The sequence below is a fragment of the Mandrillus leucophaeus genome, unplaced genomic scaffold (assembly GCF_000951045.1).
Source record: "Mandrillus leucophaeus isolate KB7577 unplaced genomic scaffold, Mleu.le_1.0 Scaffold1338, whole genome shotgun sequence".
Classification (NCBI taxonomy): Eukaryota; Metazoa; Chordata; class Mammalia; order Primates; family Cercopithecidae; genus Mandrillus; species Mandrillus leucophaeus.
The window spans coordinates 58,983-84,182 of record NW_012101297.1 but is presented as its reverse complement, the minus strand read 5'-3'; the positions used below and the strand labels follow the sequence as shown (position 1 = coordinate 84,182).

At 42.1% G+C, this 25,200-nt stretch overlaps 1 protein-coding gene across 1 annotated transcript in view; it reads right to left on the bottom strand.

Annotated features, from left to right (window-relative positions):
- Positions 1–17,412: 17,412 nt before the first annotated feature.
- The window catches only part of LOC105534357 (E3 ubiquitin-protein ligase parkin-like), a gene marked incomplete at its 5' end in the record, with an annotated part of 44,737 nt that continues 36,949 nt past the window's right edge, over positions 17,413–25,200 (bottom strand). Inside the window, one exon of the mRNA XM_011973066.1 lies at positions 17,413–18,853. Coding sequence (XP_011828456.1) covers positions 18,741–18,853 — 113 coding nt within the window. The remainder of the gene's footprint in view (positions 18,854–25,200) is intronic.

Here is a 25,200-nt window from a genome sequence, read left to right as displayed (position 1 = left end):
GGACCCATTCCTAGGTAAGTAGCTGATTTTTTTGTTTTTTTTTTTTGTCTTGGAAATTCTTCTTATGACTAAAGTTAAGATTAACAACCAGCTTTACCTTTAGAGCACCTTACCATTAGAGCGCTCAGTAATCGTATAAATTGGGCAATTGTTTGTTTTGCTTAACTCTTTTGTTGTTGTTATTTGTTTCTGTTTTTTTTTATTGTTTGGTCTTTTTCCCATTGGGTTTGACCAACGCCATCCAACTTGATCAAATCCAAAGAAAAGTTTCAAATGATGGGGAACAAGGCCTCTGACTTGGCTACATTCCTGCAGCTGGAAAAAAAAAGGGAAAAGAAAAAAATGGCCAGCAAAAGGGAAAAAAGGGAACGATTTTTGATTTTGACTATCCTAGGGGCTTTATTTCCATAACAAGGCCACGTTTTTGCTAGCCAGACTGAAAGAGCCTTGGCTGTCGCCCCACCCTGCAGTTCAGTAGCTTAGTTGTGCCTTTTTTTTCCACTACAACAGCCTGGGTTTGGTTCCTAAATCAAGTCCTTTTCGGTTTGATATTTGTGCTACTTTTGAAATATCAGCAATTTGTCCCAGCTAAAATATGGTAATAAGATTTAAAAAATTTGTTTTAAGGAGCTCAGTGGTTAAAAGTTAGCTTAATTAAAAGCTAATATCCAAGGGGTGTGTGTGTGTGTGTGTGTGTGTGTATGTATGTGTATTTAAAAGATCCTTTTTTCCCTCTCGTAGAACCTTGTTTTTACAAGAAAAGTTTTTTCCCTTTTTTGCTTCTCAGTCGACTGAAATCTGTTTTCTACATTAACTTCTGCTGCCTCTCGTTGCTCTTGACACATTGCTATGTGAAAGACCAAAACACTTACAGCCTGTGATTCCTTAAAGAAAACAGAGAAGGTATCAGCCTCGCCTTTGGGGTGAAGCCTCTGCTTTTTATTTTGGAACCCTAAAAGTGTAAACAGACAAGTTCACCCCATATCTTAAATTGCTTGCTTTGGTATTGCGTTACCTGATTTTTTTTTTTTTTTTTTTTCCCCTGACTAAAATAGTTACTTCGGCAGAGACTATTCTTGGGTGTTTTACTTAAGGAAGAGTGTAGTTTAGACACTTACAGAAGTGTCTTTATTAAAAAATAAGTGCACTGTAAAGGCATCATGTGTTCTAGTCTCATAAGAATTATCTGTTTTGGGAGACACAGGATTCAGTGTGGGCTCTGCCCAGAGCTCAGAGATCCAGTTAAAAAATAGAGACTAAATTTAGAACTACCTATCTAAATCACATTGGTCTCCTTATAAAATCCTATGAAAGATTTCTATAGTTTCCTGTTTGATTTGGCATCTGTTCTTAATCTCTCTCTAGCACATCAGACTCTTTCCCTCTGTACTTTGAGATGTAAACTTTGACATCTGATTTTTTCCCCCTAAGAGCTGTTTCCTTAATATGCAAACTTAGGGCTACCTGGCTTATAATTGCCTATAAACCTAAAACAGGTGTAAAAAGTAAAGTAGAGGTTCCTCTTCAAAGACTTGCCTCCCCATCTAATTAGGAATAAACAGTAACTTCTCTTAGAAGCAAAACTTATTCAAAGACCTGTGCTAACATTCTTAAATATCTGCTAGCCATAATAAAGAAATCAATGTTCTTTATGTTCTTAGCTCCAACAATTTAGCCTAAATATTTCCCAGATAAGCTTATACTGGTCCAACCAAGCATTAAGTCATCGCCTGTTTCTCTTCTTATTTGAAGGTGTTTTTACCTTTCTCAGCATTCCACAAGCACTTAAATCAAATCCCTTATTAGAAGAAATGGAGACTTTAACAACCTCCTCCCGAGTTCAAGCGATTCTCCTGCCTCAGCCTCCAGAGTAGCTGGGATTACAGGCATGCGCCCTGCTAATTTTGTATTTTTAGTACAGATGGGGTTTCTCCATCTTGGTCAGGCTGGTCTCGAACTCGCAACCTCAGGTGATCCATCCACCTTGGCCTCCCAAAATGCTAGGATTACAGGCGTGAGCCACCACGCCCGGCCTTGGTCAAGTATTTTTATATTTATCTCTGCTAGGTGTCAAAATTTGGCAGGAGGGTTATAAAGCTATGAACACAGTCCGGGCCGGGCACGGTGGCTCACGCCTGTAATCCCAGCACTTTGGAAGGCTGAGACAGGTGGATCACGAGGTCAGGAGATCAAGACCATCCTGGCTAACACGGTGAAACCCCGTCTCTACTAAAAATACAAAAAACTAGCCAGGCATGGTGGCGTGTGCCTGTAATCCCAGCTACTCAGGAGGCTGAGGCAGGAGAATTGCGTGAACCCGGGAGGCGAAGCTTGCAGTGAGCCGAGATCACGCCACTGTACTCCAGCCTGGGCCACAGAGCAAGACTCTGTCTCAGAAAAACAAAACAAAACAAAACAACACAGTCCGAAAGAGAATTATCTTTGTGTAAAATTTAACAAATAAGACATTTAACTCTGGTTAATGAAAACAGCTAAATCCTGAGTTACTGGCAAAACAGAAGAAAAAAACACCTCATTTATGTAACCTTCAGATTTTCTTAGGAAAACCTTAAATTCACAGGCTATGAAAAACTTAATGGGGAAATAACTTCAAATGATAACTATTGTAGTTTTCATAAGTAATCTGAGTAAGCTATTTTAAAACGTTAATTAGGTAAATGTAATGGCATAAATGTCTGTACATAAATTTGTCACATAGTTTAAAACTTAAAGTTATATTAAGTTAAATAACAGAGTCTAATTAAATGTCTAACTTCCAATTTTTAAAAAATTATAGGAAAACATTTTTCTAAAAAAAGTGTTGTTAAATGAAAATAATTTTTATCTAATTCAGAGATTATTTAAAATTTATTTATGATGGCCAAGCGCAGTGTCTCATGCCTGTAATCCCAGCACTTCGGGAGGCTGAGGCAGGTTGATTACTTGAGATCAGGACTTCAAGACCAGCCTGGTCAACATGGTGAAAACCCGTCTCTACTAAAAATTCAAAATTTACCCAGGTGTGGTGGGGCATGCCTGTAATCCCAGCTACTCGGGAGGCTGAGGGAGGGGAATCTCTTGAACCTAGAAAGCAGAGGTTGCAGTGAACCAAGATTGCACCACTGTACTCCAGCCCAGGCGACAGAGCTCTCAAAAGAAAAAAAAGAAAAAGTTATTTATGAAACAAGGCGAAAGTAACCACCTTTTTTTTTGGCAAGAAAGGTTAAAAGGAAAATAATTTTGTATGAGAAAAAAGTCTTGTATAGCAAAATTTTGTTCTAAAATAAAATGACTATTTCATTTTCTTTTTTTTTCTTTTTTGTTATCTTTTTTCTTTATTATTTCTTTCTACTATTTTCTGCTGGCAGGAAGTGACTGGTTATTTGAGAAGGAGAGATGTCTAGAATAAAACGGGAAGTCTAAGCATGTATAAATGACTTGTATCGAGTTTTCTATAATTAAAGGGAAATTATTTATAATAGTCTTTCTAGAGATTGGGTTTGATATAAAAATATACTTATACACTAAATAATTGGTTAGAACAATGACATTTTTAAACGTACTAATTGACTCTTAATAAAGTTACAAGAGATTCCATTTTTTTTTTTAACCCAAAGTTCAACTCTTATTGTGTCTTGCTGTTTTCGGCTTTCCCTCCCCTTTGAAAAGGCCTGAGATAATTAGTCTGTCCTTCAACTCATTTTCACCTCCTGGAATTTTTTTTCTTGGGTTCTAACTATTTGTTGCAGCTTGATGCTAAAAATGTTTTATCTTAAAGTTCTAAAGGAGCTGTTTTCTTCCAACATAACATTCTGTGCTCCTGGCTTTAAATTGTACTATGGACCTGAAAATTTGCACTTATTACCCAGGAAACACTCTTCTTATGTGTAACTGAAGCACTGTTTTCATTAGTTTTGACTTGCAGGTTACCTAAATGGATTCCCCAGAGGGAACAGCAATCACACTGTCGAAGGTCTTCTCTTTGCCTTTTGGTAACTGGCCTAACAGACAAATTTTATGTTTTATTGAAATAATTCCTACACCATTGTTATTGAGTTCTGATTTTGCTTAGGGAAAAAAAAACTGAGGTTTTTTTAAACTTAAGGTTGTTACATCCATGTAACTTTCTGTTTTTTGCTTTTAAAGTCCTTGTGCCATTAAGTTACAGGGCTTTGACTCCTGGGTCTAAAAAGGACATCGAGTGCTGCTAAATCATAAACAGTGAAAGCAGTTAAAGCCTCATCTTCAGAGCCGGTAGAAGATGCCAATCATAATAAACTATGTTCATAAGACACAAGGCCAGAAGTTGTAACTATTCAACTCCTCAAGGCCCAGGAACTGCTGTGGAAGAGGCGGGTACATGAGATTGGAAGTGCCAATTTTGAGAGAAAAAATTAGTTCAGTTTCTCTGTAAATTAACCATTAATACTGGAGACATACTGATGCAAGACCAGCTTCTGGGCCCAGTGGCAGATTGACAAGGTGTTCTAGGAGCATCCACCCACTCCTTAACAAGAACATTGTAAAGTTTATTACGAATTTATAGAAATTATATCTTATGGTCAAGATAATTAAAATTTAATAAATTTGTTTATAAAATTTTGAAATGCGTATTAATTGGCCTCATGCTATCTTTTTTAAGGCTTATTGTTTGGGAAATTAAGTCTCCTCTCTCAAAAAATTAAGGTTTTTTGTTGTTGTTGTTGTTTAAATCTTTGCGTTATTACTTTGGCTTAATGAATGTCTTATTTTACAGTGACCTGTAATTCTATTTTGTGATGTGAGGTGTTTTAAACTGGTTTTTTTTTTTTTTTTTTTGAGACGGAGTTTCACTCTTGTTGCCCAGGCTGGAGTGCAGTGGTGTGATCTCGGCACACTGCAACCTCCACCTCCCGGATTCAAGCGATTCTCCTACCTCAGCCTCCCGAGTAGCTGGGATTACAGGCATGCACCACCATGCCTGGCTAAATGTGTATTTTTAGTAGACACGGGGTTTCTCCATATTGGTCAGGCTGGTCTTGAGCTCCCGACCTCAGGTGATCCGCCCTCCTCGGCCTCCCAAAGTGCTGAGATTACAGGCGTGAGCCACCACGCCCGACTTTTTGTTGTTGTTGTTGCTTTGTTTTGTTTTTTGAGATGGAGTCTTGCTCTGTTGCCCAGGCTGGAGTGCAGTGGTGGGATCTTGGCTCACTGCAACTTCCGTCTCCTGGGTTCAAGCGATTCTCCTGCCTTAGCCTCCTAAGTAGCTGGGATTACAGGTGTGTGCCACCATGCCCAGCTAATTTTTGTATTTTTAGTAGAGATGGGGTTTCACCATGTTGGTCTAGTTGGTCTTGAACTCCTGACCTCGTGATCTGCCCATCTCAGCCTCTCAAAGTGCTGGGATTACAGGTGTGAGCCACTGTGCGAGGCCAAAGGTTTTTATATTTAACAAACTTTCAAAAAACAGATTCAAACTTTGGTCCTCATTAATCTTTTGATGTTAGATCCCCTGAAGTCCAAAAGAGACATATTCAACTTATTTGATAGAATACAATCATATAGGAACTATTGTTAAATATGAAATGGCATTTAACCTTCTTTGGATTATATTTATGTAAGTGTGTTATTAGTATGTGTTCCAGAATGTTATGAGATTGTTGTGATTCTGATATGTCCTACTATATATTATCAGTAGTAATTATTATGTAAAATTGTTATATGCCGTAGAAGTAACCAAATTTCCTTGTCAATTGTGTTTAAAAGACTGTTTTAAGACTTTTGTTATCCACAATTGTTGTGCTCGTATCCTTTTCAAAAGGTGGTTTTATAATCAGCTATAGGACTCTGACAGGTGCTCTTGAAGGCAGGTGTGTAGTAACTTTGGAGACTGTGACACTAGAATAGAGGAGAAACTTTCAAGACTCTCATAGAGAGCTAATGTATTCAAAAACGTTGAACAGAACAAGAGTTAACCATCTAGACTAAACTAATGGAAAACTGAAATAATCTTTTTTTGACTTTGTTTGAAACATTACCAATTATTTTGTTTCTGAGTCCAGAAAACCCCTTTTCTTTGAACTATTTACAGCTTTTAACAATTGGGTTAACTACACTCCCGTGAGCAAAATCTAAAGCATATTTCTCTCTACCTAATTCCTCTGAATTTGAAAGCTATTTGCAAGCATACTTAATTTATAACAGTATAATTATGTGCATAATTCAACAATAATCTGTTTTCTTTTGTAACAGGACATAGTTGAAGACAATGGTTATTTTACCAGGGCTTTGATTGGAATTGTATACTTTCAGATATAAAGAAACTGCTTTAAGGAATCAAAGTTGATTTAGAAAGCCAATAAAAGCCCCTTTGGAAAGCTGGCCTCATACCTTGTCTACCCAGTTCTTGTACAGGTTCCTGACCTGTGGTAAGTAAAGAATGTCACTTTCTGACAGGCCCAGGAGCCCCAAATTATCTTGGGACTTCGGTGAGGAGTTCACCCAATTAATACAGGTATTTGCAGGCACAGATAAATCTGTGGCTGGGCTCAAGTCTTTGAAGTGTAACCTGAGATTCCCTATGGAACAAAGTTCCAGCAAAGGCAGTTGTGGCAAATAATTATTCTTGCTGACTTTATGCAAACACTCAGGCCAAGCATAAAAAGACTAACACTTAGTTTAAACATAAATTTGTCCTGTTATTTGTCTTTAGTGAAAACGGGTACTGGGGAAAGAAAAATTATATTTTAAAATGAACTATAGTACACCTGTTATTAGATTCTAGTCTTGCTTAATGCTTAAAGTTTTCTTTGTTTTCTAGTTTGGACTGAATGTTAAAATTTTTCCTGGCTACAAGTCTGCAAAATAATGTTTTCACTTTTATCCCTTCTTTCCTTTCCTCCCTGCCCCTCATTTATCGTGATTTGAAATTACTAAAAATTAAACTGTGCTTTCTTAAAGGCCAGAGCCTGGAACACGTGAGGAGAATTCACAGAAGTGCCTGGAAAGAGAACTGCGGTGGATCTTACAGAGCCTTGAAACATGTGGAGGAGTTTGGCTCTTATTCATAAAGGACAAAATGCTGCCTCCACCTCCCCACCTGTCTAGTTTTATTCAGTGATGTCTATCCTCATGACTTGGGCCGTCTTCATCATCACGTCTATTTGGTTACCTAGGTCTGCCATTTTTTTTTTTTCCCCCAAATGCTTTCCACATAAGATGGCCTGGGTGTCAATTGCTTAACTTGGTGGAATCATTTCTACTCACCTATAAAATGGGAATAATAAAAATGCTATGTATCCGATTGTTGTGAGGATGAAATGGGAATGCTTGGACATGGGGCCTGGTTGCTGGTACAGGTGTCTGCTCTCTTCCCTGCTGCATCCCTCGCTACCTGCCATCCTCTTGCCGCACTTCCGCAGTGCTGAGTGTCAGGCCCACAGCCTCCACGCCCTCCAGTTTCTTCCTTCTCGCTGATCTTTTCTTTTTCCAGACACATCTGCCACTGCTGTCTAGTCCAAACACTCTTTCACCTAGGACGTTTAAGCACGTTGTTGAACTGGAAATAATTTATTAACTCAATTACTTATAAACGCATTCTTTTCCCACTCATTAAAAGTGGTTTGAGAAATTTCTTTCATTGATCTTAAAGTGCTAAATCAAGTGTTTTTCCTTTGGTCGGGAAAGGCCTTTGCTATTTACCTGCATCCACTCATTCATTTGTGAAGATATGTGTGCAGGCCCTATGGTGACCGTGTCTGTCTGAAGTGAAGAGCTCAGCACCCAAACTCTAGAACGTTGGAAAACATAGCTCGATCATGTGTTCTCTTCTCTAACAGAGTAAAAGTTAAGGTGCATTTACTCAGTGCCTACGGGGTTCAGGCTTCAACCATGTGGGTGCTGTTTTTACCCGGAATACCAACTGATTCCAGGAAAGAGTATGAGGAGATTCAAGATTTCTATTTCTTTTGAACATATGTTATTAGAGTTCACTGTTAGGAAACTATTTTAAAGATAATTATTTGAATACTGAAAATGGCTTTGATTTCTAACAGGAAGCCAGGCTCACTTAAATTACTTCACCATATGTAATGAAGGCAAAAGACTACACTGGTATGAGACTGGAAATGTCTATAAGATGCAATTGATTGATTTGCTGATTCTCTTTCCTCACGTGAGCATCTTTTCCATGTTCATGACCCACCACTGATATTCTGTGGAACTGAACTAAAACTAGGGTCCCCAAAGCCTTGTTGCGGGTGTGGAGGAAGGTGAGAGAGTGGAGGGGAGAGGATGGACACAGTGTTCCTGTCAGGGTGCAGCTGCAGCTCTGCTCCGAGGCACGTGTGTCCTCTGGATTCCACAGAATTTCTCCCAAGGTCATCCTTTTCCAGCAGCAGCCCCTCCACCTGGAGCATCACTGGTGGGCAGCTGTGGCATCAGGCACCGTCTCTGCTCTCATCTGCTCTGGCTGCGGCAGCAGGATTGGTTTCATTCAAAAAACAACTGGTTTCCATGGCAGGGACAACAGCGAGCAGAGCAGAGAACAGGCACTTGAGCGTCCTACTGGCTTCTTCTTGCCTGAGGCTAGTCCTCCTTGACCAGTCCTATGTCTTCTAGAGCATTTAGTTGCTCCTCTGTACTTTCAACTTCTGGCTACTGCTCTGTAGTCATAAATGTGCTACAGGCTTAAAACAAACACCTCGCCGCCACCTTTTATCTCTCCTACCATCAAGTACCCCCCAAAATTAGGGTTCACTGAGCATGGTGTCTCATGCCTATAAATCCAACACTTCGGGAGGCTGAGGCAGGAGGATCACCTGAGCCCAGGAGCGCACACCTGTAGTTCCAGCTACTTAGGAGGCTAGAGGATAGCTTGAGTCTGGGAGGTCAAGGCTATAGTGAGCTGTGATTGTGCCACTGCACTCCAGCCTGGGCAACAGAGTGAGACTCTGTCTCAAAAAAAAAAAGAAAATTAAGGTCATATTTGTTGTTTACTTCTCTATCTTCCATTCATTCATTTTTGGTGACAGCTTAATTGAGATAGGATCCAACATATACAATTTACCCACTGAAGTGTATAATTCAATAGTTTTTAATATATTCACAGATTGCTATCACCCCTAAAGGAAACCCTGTGGCCATTAGCAGTCACTTCCATTCCCTCCTCTGCCCAGCTGTAGGCAACCACTAATCTACTTTCTGTCTATTCTGTACCATTCATATAAATGGAATCATACATTAAGTACGTGGTCCTTTGTGTCTGGCTTCTTTCTCTTTGCAGAATGTTTTCAAGGTTCATACATTTTGTTGAAACAGGTTTTACCATTCTTCATTTGAAATGTCCACGTGTAAGTTATAATACATGTGTAGGGATTCAATTCTTTGGGCCATTTGCAAATAATGTAGCTTATGCACATGTAGTACAAGCAAAATTTAGTACAAATAACAAGTATTAATATAGAGATATAGCAAGGCATAGGAAAGGAAATTCAGCAGTTGAAAAGGTTTTGTGGCCTGAGAGTCTTTATAGAATTGTTTGATCAAAAAGGCCCTGAGATATCCTCAGGTACACCATCGGATCTGCACAGTGACCATCCATGCCACCACCTGGTGTGTGAGGGCCTGGTGATAGTTCACTCACTACTCAGACCCATTTGAAGATATTTAAGTTAACAGAAGCACCTTCAACTCTAACAGAACACCTGGGGCACCCTGGACTTCTCTACCTTTGAGGACTTCTCTACCTTTGAGGACTATGCAAGTGGAGACTGTAGTGTAGCCATATTCCCCACGTGAACCCCAGTAAGAACTCCCTACCACATATTCGCAAAGGAGGCTGGTCGATAGATTTCTATTGGCCTTCTCTCTTTTAAGTAATGACTTTCATTTTTGTCTTTGAAAATAATGCATCCTTGTTATAAAAATATTCAAGTGATATAGAAAAGCATAAAGAAGAAAAGAAAAGTCATCCGGAATTTCGCCACCATCCAAAAAGCCAGTATCACCATTGGTAAGCATCATTCCAGTCATCAATGTATGCCAAGCATACAGATGGAAGGATAGATGGATGGTGGCTAGAAACCCAAAAAACAATGATTTTATTTTGTAAAAAGGAGATCATACTATATGTGCTCTTTTTTTCATGTTAAATAATAATTTTTGGCCAGGTACAGTGGCTCACACCTGTAATCCCAGCATTTTGGGAGGCAGAGGCGGGTGGATCATGAAGTCAGGAGTTTGAGACCAGCCTGGCCAACATGGTGAAACCCTGTCTCTATTAAAAATGCAAACATTAGCTGGGTGTGGTGGCAGGTGCCTGTAATCCCAGCTATTTGGGAGGCTGAGGCAGGAGAATCACTTGAACCTGGGAGGCAGAGGTTGCAGCGAGCCAAGATCACGCCACTGCACTCCAGCCTGGGCGACAGAGAGAGACTTCGTCTCAAAAGAAAAAAAAAAATATATATATATATATATATGTATTTATATATATATGTATATATAATTTTGTTTCTTAGGAAATTAGAAGAAAAATAAAACAAATGAAATGGACTGGACTGCTAAAATTGTGTAAGTATTTCTTCAGATTAGTCCCCTAAAATTGCCTCTAATGTTACGTAATTACAATAACCACGAAGGGGTCAAGACTATATTCTTTTAGCCACAGGTTTAAATTGTAGACAATCTGGATCAACTCTGCTCTATAAAACCAGGTGAGAAGCGCTCTTCTGCCTCTTCCAACCTCTCTTCCCCAGCCTCCTAATTTTTTTTTTCCCTTAGGTACTGTAAATGTAATTTCTCCAGGGTTGGTTTGTTTGCTGTTACTTATTTCTTTGGATTGATTCCCTGGGAATCCATGTTTACCATCTGTCCTTTAGCTGTGGCTTCTGTTCTTATCACTGAAATTATGTGTTCACCTCTGATCAGATTATTAATTTGGAAGGAAAATATTTATTCTAAAATAAGCAATTAGAGATGTACTTCTAATCTTGTACAAGTAGGTTGACATCACAAATTCTCTTGAGTCATTTCTTTACAATTTTAAGCTATCATCTAAAATTATTATTTTGAAGAGTCTATTTATTAAAAATGATTCATTGGTAACACAAAGAGCTACGTAAAAAGTATTTCTAGGACTTCTCTCCTAAGATTCAAGTGTTTACTGAACCTGACCATTGGAGGTCTCACAGACTGTCAGATTCCAGCAGGTGCGGCTAGAGCCACCTTTTTCCCACCATCCCCGAGTCTCACACGCAAACTTGGCTCTGGCTCTGCTCCTGTGCTCTGCAGCTTGGCTCACAGGACTCCAGGCCCACAGCCACCCAGGAAGAACTTAAGACGTATCCCAGATTCCTCTCTTACTCCTTGGTCACATCCATTTATCACGTAAGTAGAGACTTATGGCCTGCAAAGCCTAAATTATCTACTATCCAGTTTGTACAGGAGCATCTGCTGGCCTCTGGAATGGACTATGGTTTCCAGTCTTCATGAACACACTTGAGTTCTGGGATTCTCTGATTTCATAATGTTATTACGAAAGAATTTTCAGATCAGCATGGTTCCCTTGCATGACCATGGCATGGCCAACTTTGCAACTGCCATTTCTGTAATACTTTTTTCCATATCAGTGTCACCATCAGGGACAGGAATAAACACGCATGCATGAGCCAATTCAAATAAAAGTTTTGCGGTACCTGTGAAGCAGGTCTGGGAACCATAGGACCTTGTTGCTGTCACCTTGTCATTCGCTCTTTCACATGAACCTGATAAGCAATCATGACTCTCCTAAGGGGTTGAATGAGAGGCCAGCGTCCTCTGACATGATTGGACGATGCTGTTGATAGGCCACTACCAGTTATCAACTGCCAGGTGTGCTTCCAACTGCTTCTTGGTGTTTGGTGACCCACCGTAGAAATGAGCTATGTTCAGAGTTACTTACTTACAAGGATGTGATCACTGTGTGTGTCTCTGAATTCTATCATGGGGTCTCTGATTCCCATCTTGTGCCTTATTGCTGGTGCTTAGAGTTCCTGCAAACACTTGAAACTGAAAAGTGTTTTTGCATTTATGTTTCTGTTATTGTTGAAATTATGCTGCCCTAGGGGTTATTTGTCAACTACTTTCAGAGACAAAAAAAAAAAAAAAAAAACACTGGTGGGAGGTGCTGCATGGCATTCTTCAGAGAAGACGTAGCTAGTATTTGCTAAACCAACTAGGAAACCCATTTTAACTAACATTGTTTGGGCTACCAAGATAAAATGAACGAAAAAGCTTGGTGACTAAAAAAACTTCACCTAGAACAATACATAAGCAGGAAAGGCAAGAAAAGAAAAACAAATGATAATGACTTTTCAGTTACACCCAAATTAAAAGGAACTATGGCAGTTTTTCTAACTGACAGTTTCTTTGGTGGCACTTGGCATGTGTGGTTCTACAATCCCACAGTTTCAAATTGTTTTGCACAGATCCAAGGTGGGTGGGCAATGAAGGGGGATGGAGTGAGCCCCTTAACTGATGATTATTGATGATTGGCCTCTACTCATCCATGAAATCAACAAATACAGCAAGGAACTGCCCTCATGGAGTTAGTTAGCACTCTAGCTGGGGAGACCAGCAAAAACCTAATACAAAAGTAAACTGCATAATATGTCTAGATACAGGTGAGCACTATGGATGTGATGGGTTGACCTGATAGGCCTTCAGGAAGGGAGGAAGCTGACCGATGTGTGGGAAGAGCATGCCAAGCCTAGAGACCCACGGGGAGCTCATTCCTGGAAAATCAGCTGGAGAAAATGGAGACTCAGTGATAGGTACCCGGAACTCCAATGAAATCATGACATCTAAATGCCTTTGTGAAAAATGGTCCTGAAGAGGCCGGGCGCGGTGGCTCAAGCCTGTAATCCCAGCACTTTGGGAGGCCGAGACGGGCGGATCACGAGGTCAGGAGATCGAGACCATTCTGGCTAACACGGTGAAACCCTGTCTCTACTAAAAAATACAAAAAACTAGCTGGGCGAGGTGGCGGGCGCCTGTAGTCCCAGCTACTTGGGAGGCTGAGGCAGGAGAATGGTTTGAACCTGGGAGGCGGAGGTTGCAGTGTGCTGAGATCCGGCCACTGCACTCCAGCCCGGGCGACAGAGCATGACTCCTTCTCAAAAAAAAAAAAAAAAAAAACAAGAAAAATGGTCCTGAAGATAAAGCCAGATGCTAAAAGAGAGCTGTTTCAGAATTGAGAGATTCTCAAATACCACGTGGCAGGTAAGCCTTGCCAGGCTTCAGTTGATCCTGTTTTTAGTGGGATAAGCTTCTTTGGGAGGCATCCGTGTGGGAAGTGTCAGCCTCTTAATTAGTTTGGCTTGAGGGAGGATAGGGGTAAATTTCAGAGATGAGTAGGAGCTTGTTAAGTAAGCAACTTGAGCCAAAGGGTGCTGAGCCTACAAGGGGGCCTGTGAGTGCATGTTGCTTCTTGCGACCTGCTACTCACAGGCAGGGTGACCAACCCACTCCCCTTTGCCCGTAACTATCCTATTTTATTATTATTTTTTTGAAGTGGAGTCTTGCTCTGTTGCCCAGACTGGAGTCCAGTGGTACAATCTTGGCTCACTGCAACCTCCACTTCCTGGGTTCAAGCAATTCTCCTGCCTCAGCATCCCGAGTAGCTGGGATTATAGGCACCCACCACCACGCCCAGCTAATTTTTGTATTTTTTGTAAAGATGGGGTTTTACCATGTTGCCCAGGCTGGTCTCAAACTTCTGATCTCAAGTGATCCACTCACTTCAGCCTCTTAAAGTGTTGGGATTATAGGCATGAGCCACTGTGCATGGCCTGGACTTTTAAATTACATTTGGCAACGTAAAAGAAACATTTATTAAATTAATTAGCATACAGTAGGTCATAATGAATTCCTGAAAAAATGTCACTTTAGAAATCTGCTGACATAGAAAGATGCTCATCATATATTTTTAAGTGGAAATAAGATGCAAAATTGTTTCTAGATGGTAGTTTTTATGTTTTCTTTTTTGCCTTTTTTACTTTCTGTAATGGACATGTAACCATGTAATAATAATTTTGTAATGAAAAAAAATACAGGCTGGGTGCGGTGGCTCACACTTGTAATCCCAGCACTTTGGGAGGCTGAGGCGGGTGGATCACGAGGTCAAGAAATCGAGACCATCTTGGCCAACATTGTGAAACTCCATCTTTACTAAAAATACAAAAATTAGCTGGGTGTGGTGGTGCACGCCTGTAGTCCCAGCTACTTGGGAGGCTGAGACAGGAGAATCACTTGAACCCAGGAGGTGGAGGTTGCAGTGAGCAGAGATTGCACCACTGTGCTGCAGCCCGAGTGACAAAGACTCCGTCTCAAAAAAACAAAAAACAGACAAAAAAACAATATCAAGACAACCTTACAGGGAGAAATACTGAGTGGTGATTTGATACTAAACAGCATCTCTCAAAAAAGCCACTCTTTGAGTTTGAAATTAAAAATCTAAGAATTGTGGATGAAACAAACTACACACAGAAACACTAGAGTTTCATTCTGCACACGCAGTGGGAGTTTTCAGGAACACCCAGCTTTCAGTTGAGATGACCTGAGGCACCAGAGAGCTGGGGGAGGAGCTCCAGGGCAGATTCCTTTGACCAGGTATCTCAGGGACTCTGAGATAAGATTACCCTGATCTGAAAGCAATGGTTTCCAGTCTGTGCTAGACTTACCTTTGTAATGGAATTTTTTGTTGTCGTTGTTGTTGAGACAGTCTCACTTTGTTGCCCAGGCTGGAGTGCAGTGGCGTGATCTCTGCTCACTGCAACCTCCATCTCTGGGATTCAAGCGATTCTCCCACCTGCCTCAGCCTCCCAAGTAGCTGAGGTTACAGGTGGGCACCACCACACCTGGTTAATTTTTGAATTTTTAGTAGAGATGGGGTTTCACCATGTTGGTCAGGCTGGTCTCAAACTCCTGACCTCAGGCGATGCGCCTGCCTTGGCCTCCCAAAGTGCTGGGACTACAGGCATGAGCCACTGCGGCCAGCCTGTTATGGAAATTGGTGCTAGCATAGCAACTTACCTTTATAGGACACTTCTGGGACTGTCTAGAAGATAATGCAATACATGTATATGCAACATGAGTCACCCACCTCCAGCATGAATCCCTAAATCTACAACTGTGTATACTCAGATAGATATTCCTGGTACTTGTCATCACTTTGCATTAGTTTTGTGTTTTCTGTCATTTTATTCTGTAGTTTCCAATGACTGGTTCATTTTTTAAGAATAGCGAACAATTATGCAGTGCTTCCTTTATCCTACGCACTGTTCTAAGTGCTTTAGGTAAATTTATTAATCGTCACAACAACTTAATGTGGTGCATGCTATTATTGTCCCCAAAGTTCTTACACAGGTGAGTTTTGGAGGTGGGGTTCCCACCCCGGCGCCTGGACCTCACCCACTTTCTCGGCTGCCTCTTGCTCTGTCATCACCTGGGCCACCATTCCCATGACCTTTGCATTTCCTCGGAGTGTTTCCTGTGGCTACTGGCACCCAAGGGACTTCAGTGAGTGCCTCTTTGCCTAATGTATGTACAGACCCTATCTCGGAATGTTCCATTCCAGATCCCTCCACCATGGGCTCATTGTGAAATAAACAATGCGTGGCCACTAAAGCAGTTCTTTGAAAATGCAGCGTCAACACACCCACATTGACAGCAATGCAAAGTCACTGAAATTTTCTAGAATGACATGAGAGAAAAAATCCTTATACATAGTCTTTTCCAACGCAAACTTCTCTTTCAAACGCTTATTAGAAAAGTTGGCTAGTAAGGCAAGAAAGTAACTTTTAGATTGTTTTGAATGAGGGTTTGCTATTTGGAACCCTTTCAAATTTTGATAGCCTTAACAAACTGCTCTTATTTAACAAAGAGAAACAGCCAGGGTTAATCTGGAGCTTGGAGTCGATATGAGAATGGCCATTTCATCACCAGGCAATTCCTCCAGGCCACAAGTGAGGTCCATGGAGTAACACAGCCTGTGATTCCCTCCCTCACCCTTCACATCGATTGAAAATGTATCTTCAAAGACAGGACTCAGAAGCTCTTTTGATGCTTTTATTGACAATTTAAGTACAATCTTAGAGTTGTCAGATAATCTCAACACATGTCAGAGAAAATAGATTTTTTCTGCAAAGACTTTATTTCTATTTTTTGATACATTCATATTTTGTTACACCCTTCCTGTGCAAATAATACTGTGATTCGTTTTCATGTGTAGTGGATGCTGATCTTGCTTTTTTTGAGACAGAGTCTCACTCTGTTGCCCAGGCTGGAGTTCAGTGGCGTGATCTTGGCTCACTGCAAACTCTGCCCCCCGGGTTCAAGTGATTCTCCTGCCTCAGCCTCCCGAGAAGCTGGGATTACAGGCGCCTGCCACCGCGCCCAGCTAACTTTGTATTTTTAGTAGAGATGGGGTTTCACTGTCTTGGCCAGGCTGGTCTTGAACTCCTGACCTCGTGATCCACCCACCTCAGCCTCCCAAAGTGCTGGGATTACAGGCATGAGCCACCGTGCCCAGCCTGCTCGAACTTATTTTAAGAATCACTGTTCTATTCTGGAAAGGGAAAAGACCACCACCAAGAAAGGAAAGGAGACCAAGCTGGACAGTCTAATAGTCTAACAGGGGTTCCTAGGGTGCCTGAGCTCTTGGGAGCAAACCTTGTTCAGGCACTGCAAGCCCAACGCAGCATGCAGGCTGGGAAGGCGCAATCATGCAAACATCATCAGGAAGAAAGCTATGGATGATGGGAAACACTGTGTGGTCCCTGTGACAGAAGGGAGCCACCTGATTTGTTGCATTGGGCCAGTGTAAGGAACTGCAATTTAGTGGGATTGCCAGCGACACTAAGTCAGGCCCTGATCAGGGTCTGGACTCCGTGTGGACACAAGCCACTGGCTGCCGGGGCTCATGCCTGCGACCTCTCTTTTTTTCCCTTACGATAGAGACTTTGATCGCTCTACCATTTCGATGTGAGCTTTGGGCTTCCTGTCGCAGGTCTGTTGTCACCATGGGGCCATGCTGGAGTTGGCAGATCTTCAGACAGTGAAGCCACATGAAGCTGTGGATGCTGATGTGGCTGCCGCAGAGCCCAGTCTGTCCTCAGTGCAGGGCGTCTGAGAGGACAGGACTGTCCCGGGTGGCTGGAAGAAATGGATTATCTCAGGCAGTTAGGAAAAGAGGGACAGGTGTCCCGGGATGTGGAAAATTTGAGTTCATCCCCTCTCTTTCCTCCAGCAAGGATTTCAGGTGCTACATCTAAAAACAGAGGCCCTGTTGCCGATTTCAGAATTTACAGAGTCTGTAAATCCAAAAGGGCCTCCATGCGCTAGTGATACTCATGCCCTCAGTTATGTTCACGATCTTCCTGAGAAGTCAGACAATACAAGTAGAACAAAAGATAGTGGTTGTGCTTTCTCTTCTGCGTAGTGTGCGTAAGAACATGAGGTTTGCCACATGTCGTGTTGTTAATCTTTTGATTGTGCTGTGAATGGCTGAAAAAAAAGCTGAAAGTTTGATCGAACTGAAATCCAGTCCAAGTCAACATAAGGAATATTCTAGTGAGTTTACTGTCCTAAGAGAAGGTCTCTCCTGGGGAACCCCTGGGTGTGCAGAGCTCCCTGGGACTTGCAGATTGGACAGAGAGGGTGTGCCAAAGGGTCATAAACCCTTCTAATGGAGAGAGTCCGGCACATCTTCATTTCAGTAGTTCTGGAAAGGCTCCACTTTAAAGATTCTGGTTTAATAATGTTCACTTTTGTTCAGATTGAATATCATTTTGAAATCATTTCTAAACATGTCTCCTTTATAGGCACATTATCCATTAAATTTACAGAGGAGTCAAATGTATTAGCAAAATCTCCAAGCTGCAAAATGAATACTCAAAATCAAACTATAGATTTTTTGGTAATACTTTCAGAAAAACGATTTCTTTCTGAAGTTGCAAATCATGAAATTGAAGGAAAGTACATTAACTTGATTTCTTCCCTGTAATCCAAACATTCAACATTCAAATTAACTTTCATAATTTCTCACTTAGTTGACAAGTTGATTTATGCATAGTTGGCATTTCATTAATGCAATTTATAGAGATAGAATTCTTAAGGATAAACACATTTTTCTGGCTATTGCCTGTGGTTCTTTGGGAATAGATGCTTTCTGAAAATTTAAATAAGAACATTACTGTTAAAGCCATGAATCTAGTTGAGAACCCACTGCAGTTCATTTTACAGAGAAACACCTTGTCAATGCCATCTTCACGGTGTTTACTGAAGGTAAAACGCAGGATATTAAATGCGAGAACTCTCTCTCCAGCTACTCATTCTGCCTGACTTGAATTCAGGTGAGAATGACCCATACGAGACACATGGATTGCACTTGAATCTGTGCTCCGGGATTTGTGTCATCCTGAGGCTGACAGCACCTCTTGCTGGTGTCACAGACGGCTCTGCTGTTTTGTGTGGACAAACTGAAAGGGATTCAGGAGCTTCTTCTGTAATTTTGCTCTGCTGTGTTTCATGGACATAGTGAAAGGGATCTAGGAGGTTCCGCTGTAATTTGGCTGTAGTTGGACTTTGAAAAAAACTTGAAGTGTGTGTGTGTGTGTGTGTATGTGTGTGTGTGTGTGTGTGTTTGAAAAGAGAATTAGCAAATGAAGGTAGGACACTGTGTATGCTCCCCCAGGATGGGGCGATGGGGCGCCTGGCTGCCCTGGCTACACGTCGAACCAGTGGTCCCCCATGCAGACGCGGTTCCACTCGCAGCCACAGTTCCAGCACCACTCGAGCCTGCACTGGGGCTGCGGACACTTCATGTGCATGCAGCCTCCTGTTGTGGGGAGAAAACAAAGGTGTGGTGGGTTCGCAGCAAATACCTGGAAAACACGCATTCCCAAACCAACACGCTAGCCTAGACATCACTTTCTAAGTGAATAGTAACAAGCAATACAAGGGCAGAGAGAAACTGAACTGAGGGAAAAAAATTAGAAAGCACGATAGAGCAGCTCTAAAGTGATGATATTCATTAAGAAATGAATGAAATTGAAGCATGTCATTTTTGTCGGTAACACATTTTATTTGTAAATCTGACTTTATTCTCCTGAAAGGTGATTTAGAGACGAACGCTTCAAGTTTCACAGATAGGGGTCAATTCCTCATTTAAATATATTTAAATATTAATATATTTAAAACACCAATATATTTATATTTAATTATATTTACACATTAATATATTTATATTTAAATATATTTAAATATTAATATATTGATATTTAAAATATCAATATATTTATATGTGAATATATTAAAAATAATATATTTATATTTAAATATATTAATAAAATTTGATATAACAATATAATGTATAATAATTTAAATGTATTTTGATTTATTTTTGCTCTTTCTATAGTGCTACTTACTTGGTTTGGCCAAATTCATAAAACAGGAACTGGGATAGCATATTATAATTATTATTATTTCTTTCTTTTTTTTTTTTTTTTGAGACAGAGTTTTGCAGTCTTGTCCTCCAGACTGGAGTGCAGTAGCGTGATCTCGGCTCACTGCAACCTCCACCTCCCAGGTTCAAGTGATTCTCTGGCCTCAGCCTCCGAGTAGCTAGGATTACAGGTGCCCACCACCACGCCCAGCTAATTTTTGTATTTTTAGTAGAAACAGGGTTTCGCCATGTTGGCCAGGCTGGTCTCGAACTCCTGACCTCAGGTGATCCTCCTGCCTCTGCCTCCCAAAGTGCTGGGATTACAGGCGTGAGCCACTGCACCCAGCCAGCATATTATTTTTAATAGGGAATATGTTCCTTAATGCTATCCAAAATTTTAATTAAGATGAGAGGGACAGAAAGGAAGTTACCAACAATGCTAGGTATTCTACGTATCTTATCTCGTTCACTTACCAAAGCACTTTGAGATCAGAGCATCATTCTGCTATAGAATTTCCCCAAGGTGAAGCACTTTTAAGTGGTGAAGACAATGATTTCACCAAGGTCTATGTGATTCCAATGTCCCTTCTTTCACAGAATGGGTTCTTTTCAGCATGAGAGGAAAAGTCCCTTATCTTGGGACTTATTTTGGAATTATTCACCTTCCTCAGTTGTCAAACATAGATTCCATGAGTTTCTGGGGCGCAGACACCCCGGCTTCAGTCGCCATCGGGGAACTGAAGGGAGGAGGAAGTGATTGTATGAGGATGTACAGAGAACTGCTTCTGTCCAAATTTCCTGGATAACCCTAGCAAATGCAGTTTCTTGACTTGAATCCTCCCTAGTGTTGAAGGTGCTCCATTACTCACTCTTACCAATTATCTTGTTAATTGATTTTTTCCTGCCAAATTTTCCAAGTAATTGCTTTGGTGCTATCTCACTTTTATTATTAGAAACCTGGCACGAGAACTTACGCTAACTTAAAATATTTATGAATATATAAGAATAGGCATTTATTTTAAGATAACTTGCCTACATGTAAAATCCCCTGTTTTCCTAATTCTTTCTGGCTTGCTTTAAAGGTCATAAATTACAGATGTGTGGAAAATAAAGGAGAAAACTTACAACACTTTTACCTCCATACTTTCCACTTAGGTTTGTGCCATTTTTAGCACATATTGAATGGTTGTATATTTATGATGTAAATAATATGTTACATGGTGTGACATTATAAAACCACTTAAGTTTCTCTAAAATATAATATTTTATCATATCATAAATATATCATTATTATATCATGTATCGTAAAATATATTCAATCAAAATTATTGAGCAATACATTAAAACTTAATGAACTGTTAAAGCAATTCTAAATGAAAGGGTAAGAAAGTTTCCTATTGTGATATTTAATATAAATAAGCATATATAAACATAAATATATATGAAGAGAGAGTGTGTGTATTTATTTATTTATATTTTTTTGAGACAGAGTCTCGCTCTGTCGCCCAGGCTGGAGTACGGGACACAATCTGGGCTCACTGCCATCTCCGCCTCCCGAGTTCAAGCGATCCTTCCTCAGCCTCCCGAGTAGTTGGAATTACAGGCACCTGCCACCATGCCTGGCTACTTTTTATATTTTTAGTAGAGACGGGGTTTCACCATGTTGACCAGGCTGGTCTCAAACTCCTGACCTCGTGATCTGCCCACCTTGGCCTCCCAAAGTGCTGGGATTACAGGCATGAGCCACCACGCCTGGCTGATAGATGTGTTTTTCATACACAGTATCTAACTCACAACTCCCATAGCTCTTGTTACGGTCTTTTGTTATAATGTTGGGACAATTCAGGCCTCAGAAACAGGCCTCAGAAAAGAGAATCTCTCCCTCTGACCTTTCCTTGACCTCCTTTTACCAGCCCAGGGCAGGACTGGAACCTTCCGCTGCTGTTCTGACTGTGGGTTATAAGACCCGGATTTCAGAAAGAGTCCTGTCCATCCCCTGGAGGAAGGAATGCTGCAGAGAGAGGCCAAGAAGAATCTAGACCGGCAGGCCTTGCAGGGTTTCCCCACTCCATCTATTAGCCTGAGATCAAAGCCTTTCTGTCCCATCGCATTTCAACACGTCTGTCCATGCTTCCATCATGCCTATTCCAGGAAGTCTCCATAGAGGGCCCCAGAGGACAGGGTTTGTTGAACACATGGAGGTTTCTGGGCAGGGCACCCAGGGAAGGCTTGGAAGCTCCGCCACCCTTCCCCCATACTTCGCCCTCTGCATCTCTTTATCTGTATCTTTTGTAATGTCCTTTATGATAAACTGGTAAATGTGTTTCCCTGGGTTCTGTGAGCCACTGTAGCAAATAGCAGAACCCAAAGAAGGAGTCATGGGAATCCCAATTTGAAGTCGGTCGATCAGAAGTTCCGGAAGCCCAGACTTGCGACCGGTGTCTGGCAGTCCTGTGGGACTGAGCCCCCAGCCTGAGGGATCAGACACTATTTCCTGGTAGACAGCGCCAGGGTTGAAGAGCAGGACACTCCCCCGTGGTGCACTGCAGAACTGATTGCTTGCTTGGTGCATGGGGAAAAACCCCCGCACATTCCGTCACAGAAATCTTCTGTGCTGACTGTTGTTATTGAATGAGAGAATAGAAGAAGCATGTTGTTTGTTCTACACTGAGACGGAATGCCAAAAATTAATACCAAGCATTTAATGAATCTGGGATACTCGCATTGTAAATAATATCTTGTTACAGAAGCTAGAATTACAATGGCCTGGTACAGTAAGAATGGAAATGGGAAGAGAGGATATTCACGTGATTCACTTTCTTTCCTCCCGAGTGCTTAATATACACAAGGCCATAGAGCTAGACCCCAGGCCATGAAGGAGCATGGAGGACCACAATTCTAAAAGCTTTGCCAGCTTCAAAGTAAATGCATACAGGAAGCCACTGAAACTTCATGCAGATTTGTGGATATAGACATGAAGGGAATGTGGCTTCCTTTGTAGTGAGTTCTGTCTGCAGATGGACACTCAAACCATGCAAAGCTCAGCCTATGCCAGGCACTCGACATCGTGGCTCCGGCCAGCAATTCTTCCATTAGATTTAATGAGAGCGTGGAAGTCCCTGAACAACCTGAAGGCAAATTTAAGGAGCACCACACGCCCAGTCAGGGAATGGAGCCAGAATCTCATCTGCTTGAGATGGAAGTGAAGACATTTCTGGAGACTGGAGGGGATTATAGGAGAAAGTACCAGGGTTTAGCCTGTGCTTAAAATGGAAATTCCTTGCATTATCATTCAGCTTCTCTGAGGGAAGAAGGGCATTCCTGAAACACAACTGAGTATGTAACAGGCCATGAACCTTGGTGAGAACCAGGTAACATCCTTGGTCATAGAGTCTATGTCTTGTTTCAGTTATAGTGATGCACTTTTAAACAGTATAGGCCATTGCTAATAAGCTTCACGTCTCAGCCTTTCTATTTGTAAGTTAAAAATTTGGAGGTAAAAAATTAGTGCTTTCATTTATAGTACATCACAATATTTCCAAGAAATAGCCCGACGGGGAGAAACTTTCTTACAGTCACGAACCATATGACTCCTACAACTCCATCTTTGGAGGCGCTGGCGTGTTCTGAGTCCAGGGCAGATCTGATGAATGATTTTCCTGCTTCTCACCATAGAATATCTCCCTGCCTCACAGGATCAAGTCCAAGCCCCAAACCTGCGGTTCGGGGACCTACATTTTGCATCCTACCCACTGCTTCAGCTGAGGCTTGTGTGGGTGGTACCTGGAACACCAGCAGCAGGGGCTGCCTCCACACACTGGGTCGTGCACACCGGTGCCTTTGCTCATGCAGTCCTGGGACCTAGGACGCCTCCTCTTGCTCCTCCTTGCCTCGCTCATATCTGCCCATTCTTCAATTCTTCACTGGTATCATCTCTTCTAGGAAGCCTCCTCCTCCGGGTCTGTGTGCCCTAATAGCTTTCTTCCCTATGTTATTTTATTAAAGAGATCTGTTTATGTGTCTATCTCTAAACTGTTTACAAGCTAAGTTTTTGTTTGTTTGTGTTTTATTTATTTTTTTTGAGACGGAGTCTCACTCTGTCACCCAGGCTGAAGTGCAGTGGTGCAGTCTTGGCTCACTGTAACCTCCACCTCCTGGGTTCAATCGATTCTTGTGTCTCAGCCTCCCGAGTAGTTGGGATCACAGGTGCCTGCCGCCACACCCAGCTATTTTTAAATTTTTTTTATTTTTTTAAATTTTTACTAGAGACAGGGTTTCACAGTGTTAGCCAGGCTGGTCTTGAACTCTTGAACTCAAGTAATCTGCCAGCCTTGGCCTCCCAAAGTGTTGGGATTACAGGCGTGAGTCACTGCACCCAGCTTACAAGCTAAGTTTTAATTTGGCAAATATTTATTGTCCGGGCACTCTTCTGGGATTGGAGCCTAGACAGTCAAGGTCCCTGATCTCACCGGCTTATGTTCTAAACGGCGACAGACAGCAAACATGTAAATGAACAAATTAAGCAATGATCTGGGAAGGCGGTGGTGCTATGAAATTATTATTAAACTGGTGGGTGGGACTCGTTGGGTAAAGGAGGAATCTGACGCTGAGATGGAAAGGGAGGAAGGCAGGCTGGGCAGAGGAGAAGCCCAGCTCAGGCACAGCCTGAGAGGCCTGAGCTGATGCCCAGGAGCTCTGGGGCTGGGGCAGCTCTCAAGGTGGTCCTGAATTTGGTTAGTGTGTTGGGTATTATGACCACCTCCAAGCAGCAGTCATGGGACAGGAGCTCTCTGGGGAAGGGGAGGGAGCCAGAACTAACTCTCTTGGCAGAGGTGATTGCCCAGAGAGCTCAAGGCCATGCGCAGGCAGGCCCCCCGCAGAGGAAATGGCAGTGCTTCCCCCCCCAGAGGTCGGATGGTGCTGACAGCGCCCCCCACAGGAGGGCAGGGGCCTTTGGCAGGGTGGTAAGGGGTGGTCTCACTGAAAAGAGGTCAGCTGGGCTGAGATCTGAAAGACAGGAAGGAGCCAGCCATGGGCAATGACGACACAGAGGCGTCCTGGGGAGGACTGAGGGAGTGGGAGTGGGACCCGTGTGGTTGCAATGTCAGTGGGGACCCCCAGGGAGAAGGGCAGGACTCACCTGGCCTTTGAGGAGTCTACGCGTCTATGTAGAGGATGGATCGTAAATATGCGAGAGTGGAGGCAAGAGCCCCTTTGGGAGGCTGTACTTGGAAGAGGAGGTGGGCAAGCAGGGCACTGGCTGGGGATGTGGAGTCAGAGCTGGGCAGATGCTGGATCAGAGCACGGGGAAGGCCGTGGTGACCGGGGCGTAAGGAAATGGGTAGAATGAAGGATGAGCTTTAGCTTAGTGGCTTGAGGAACTGGGCGGTGCTGTTGACTGAGGTGGGGTGTGCTCTAGAGGAAAAGGTTTTCTAGGAGCAGCTAGTGCTCTGCTTTGTAAAATTTGAGCTGTCCATTGAACAATCAGTGGAGACACTAAGGAAGCAGCTGGCTATTTGAGTCGGACCCGGGGATGAGATGAGGGTGGGGTGTAGATTTGGGAGCCATCAGTACAGGGATAGTATTTAAGGCCACAAGACTGGGCTGTGTGTTATGTGTCACAAAGGCGAAGTGTCTTAGGTGTCCCCACAAGCTGATAGTAAGTGCTGAACCAAACAACCACGGAGAAGAGAAACAAAAAGCAACAGGTCCAGGCTCTCTGACCACTTCCTTTTTTTTTT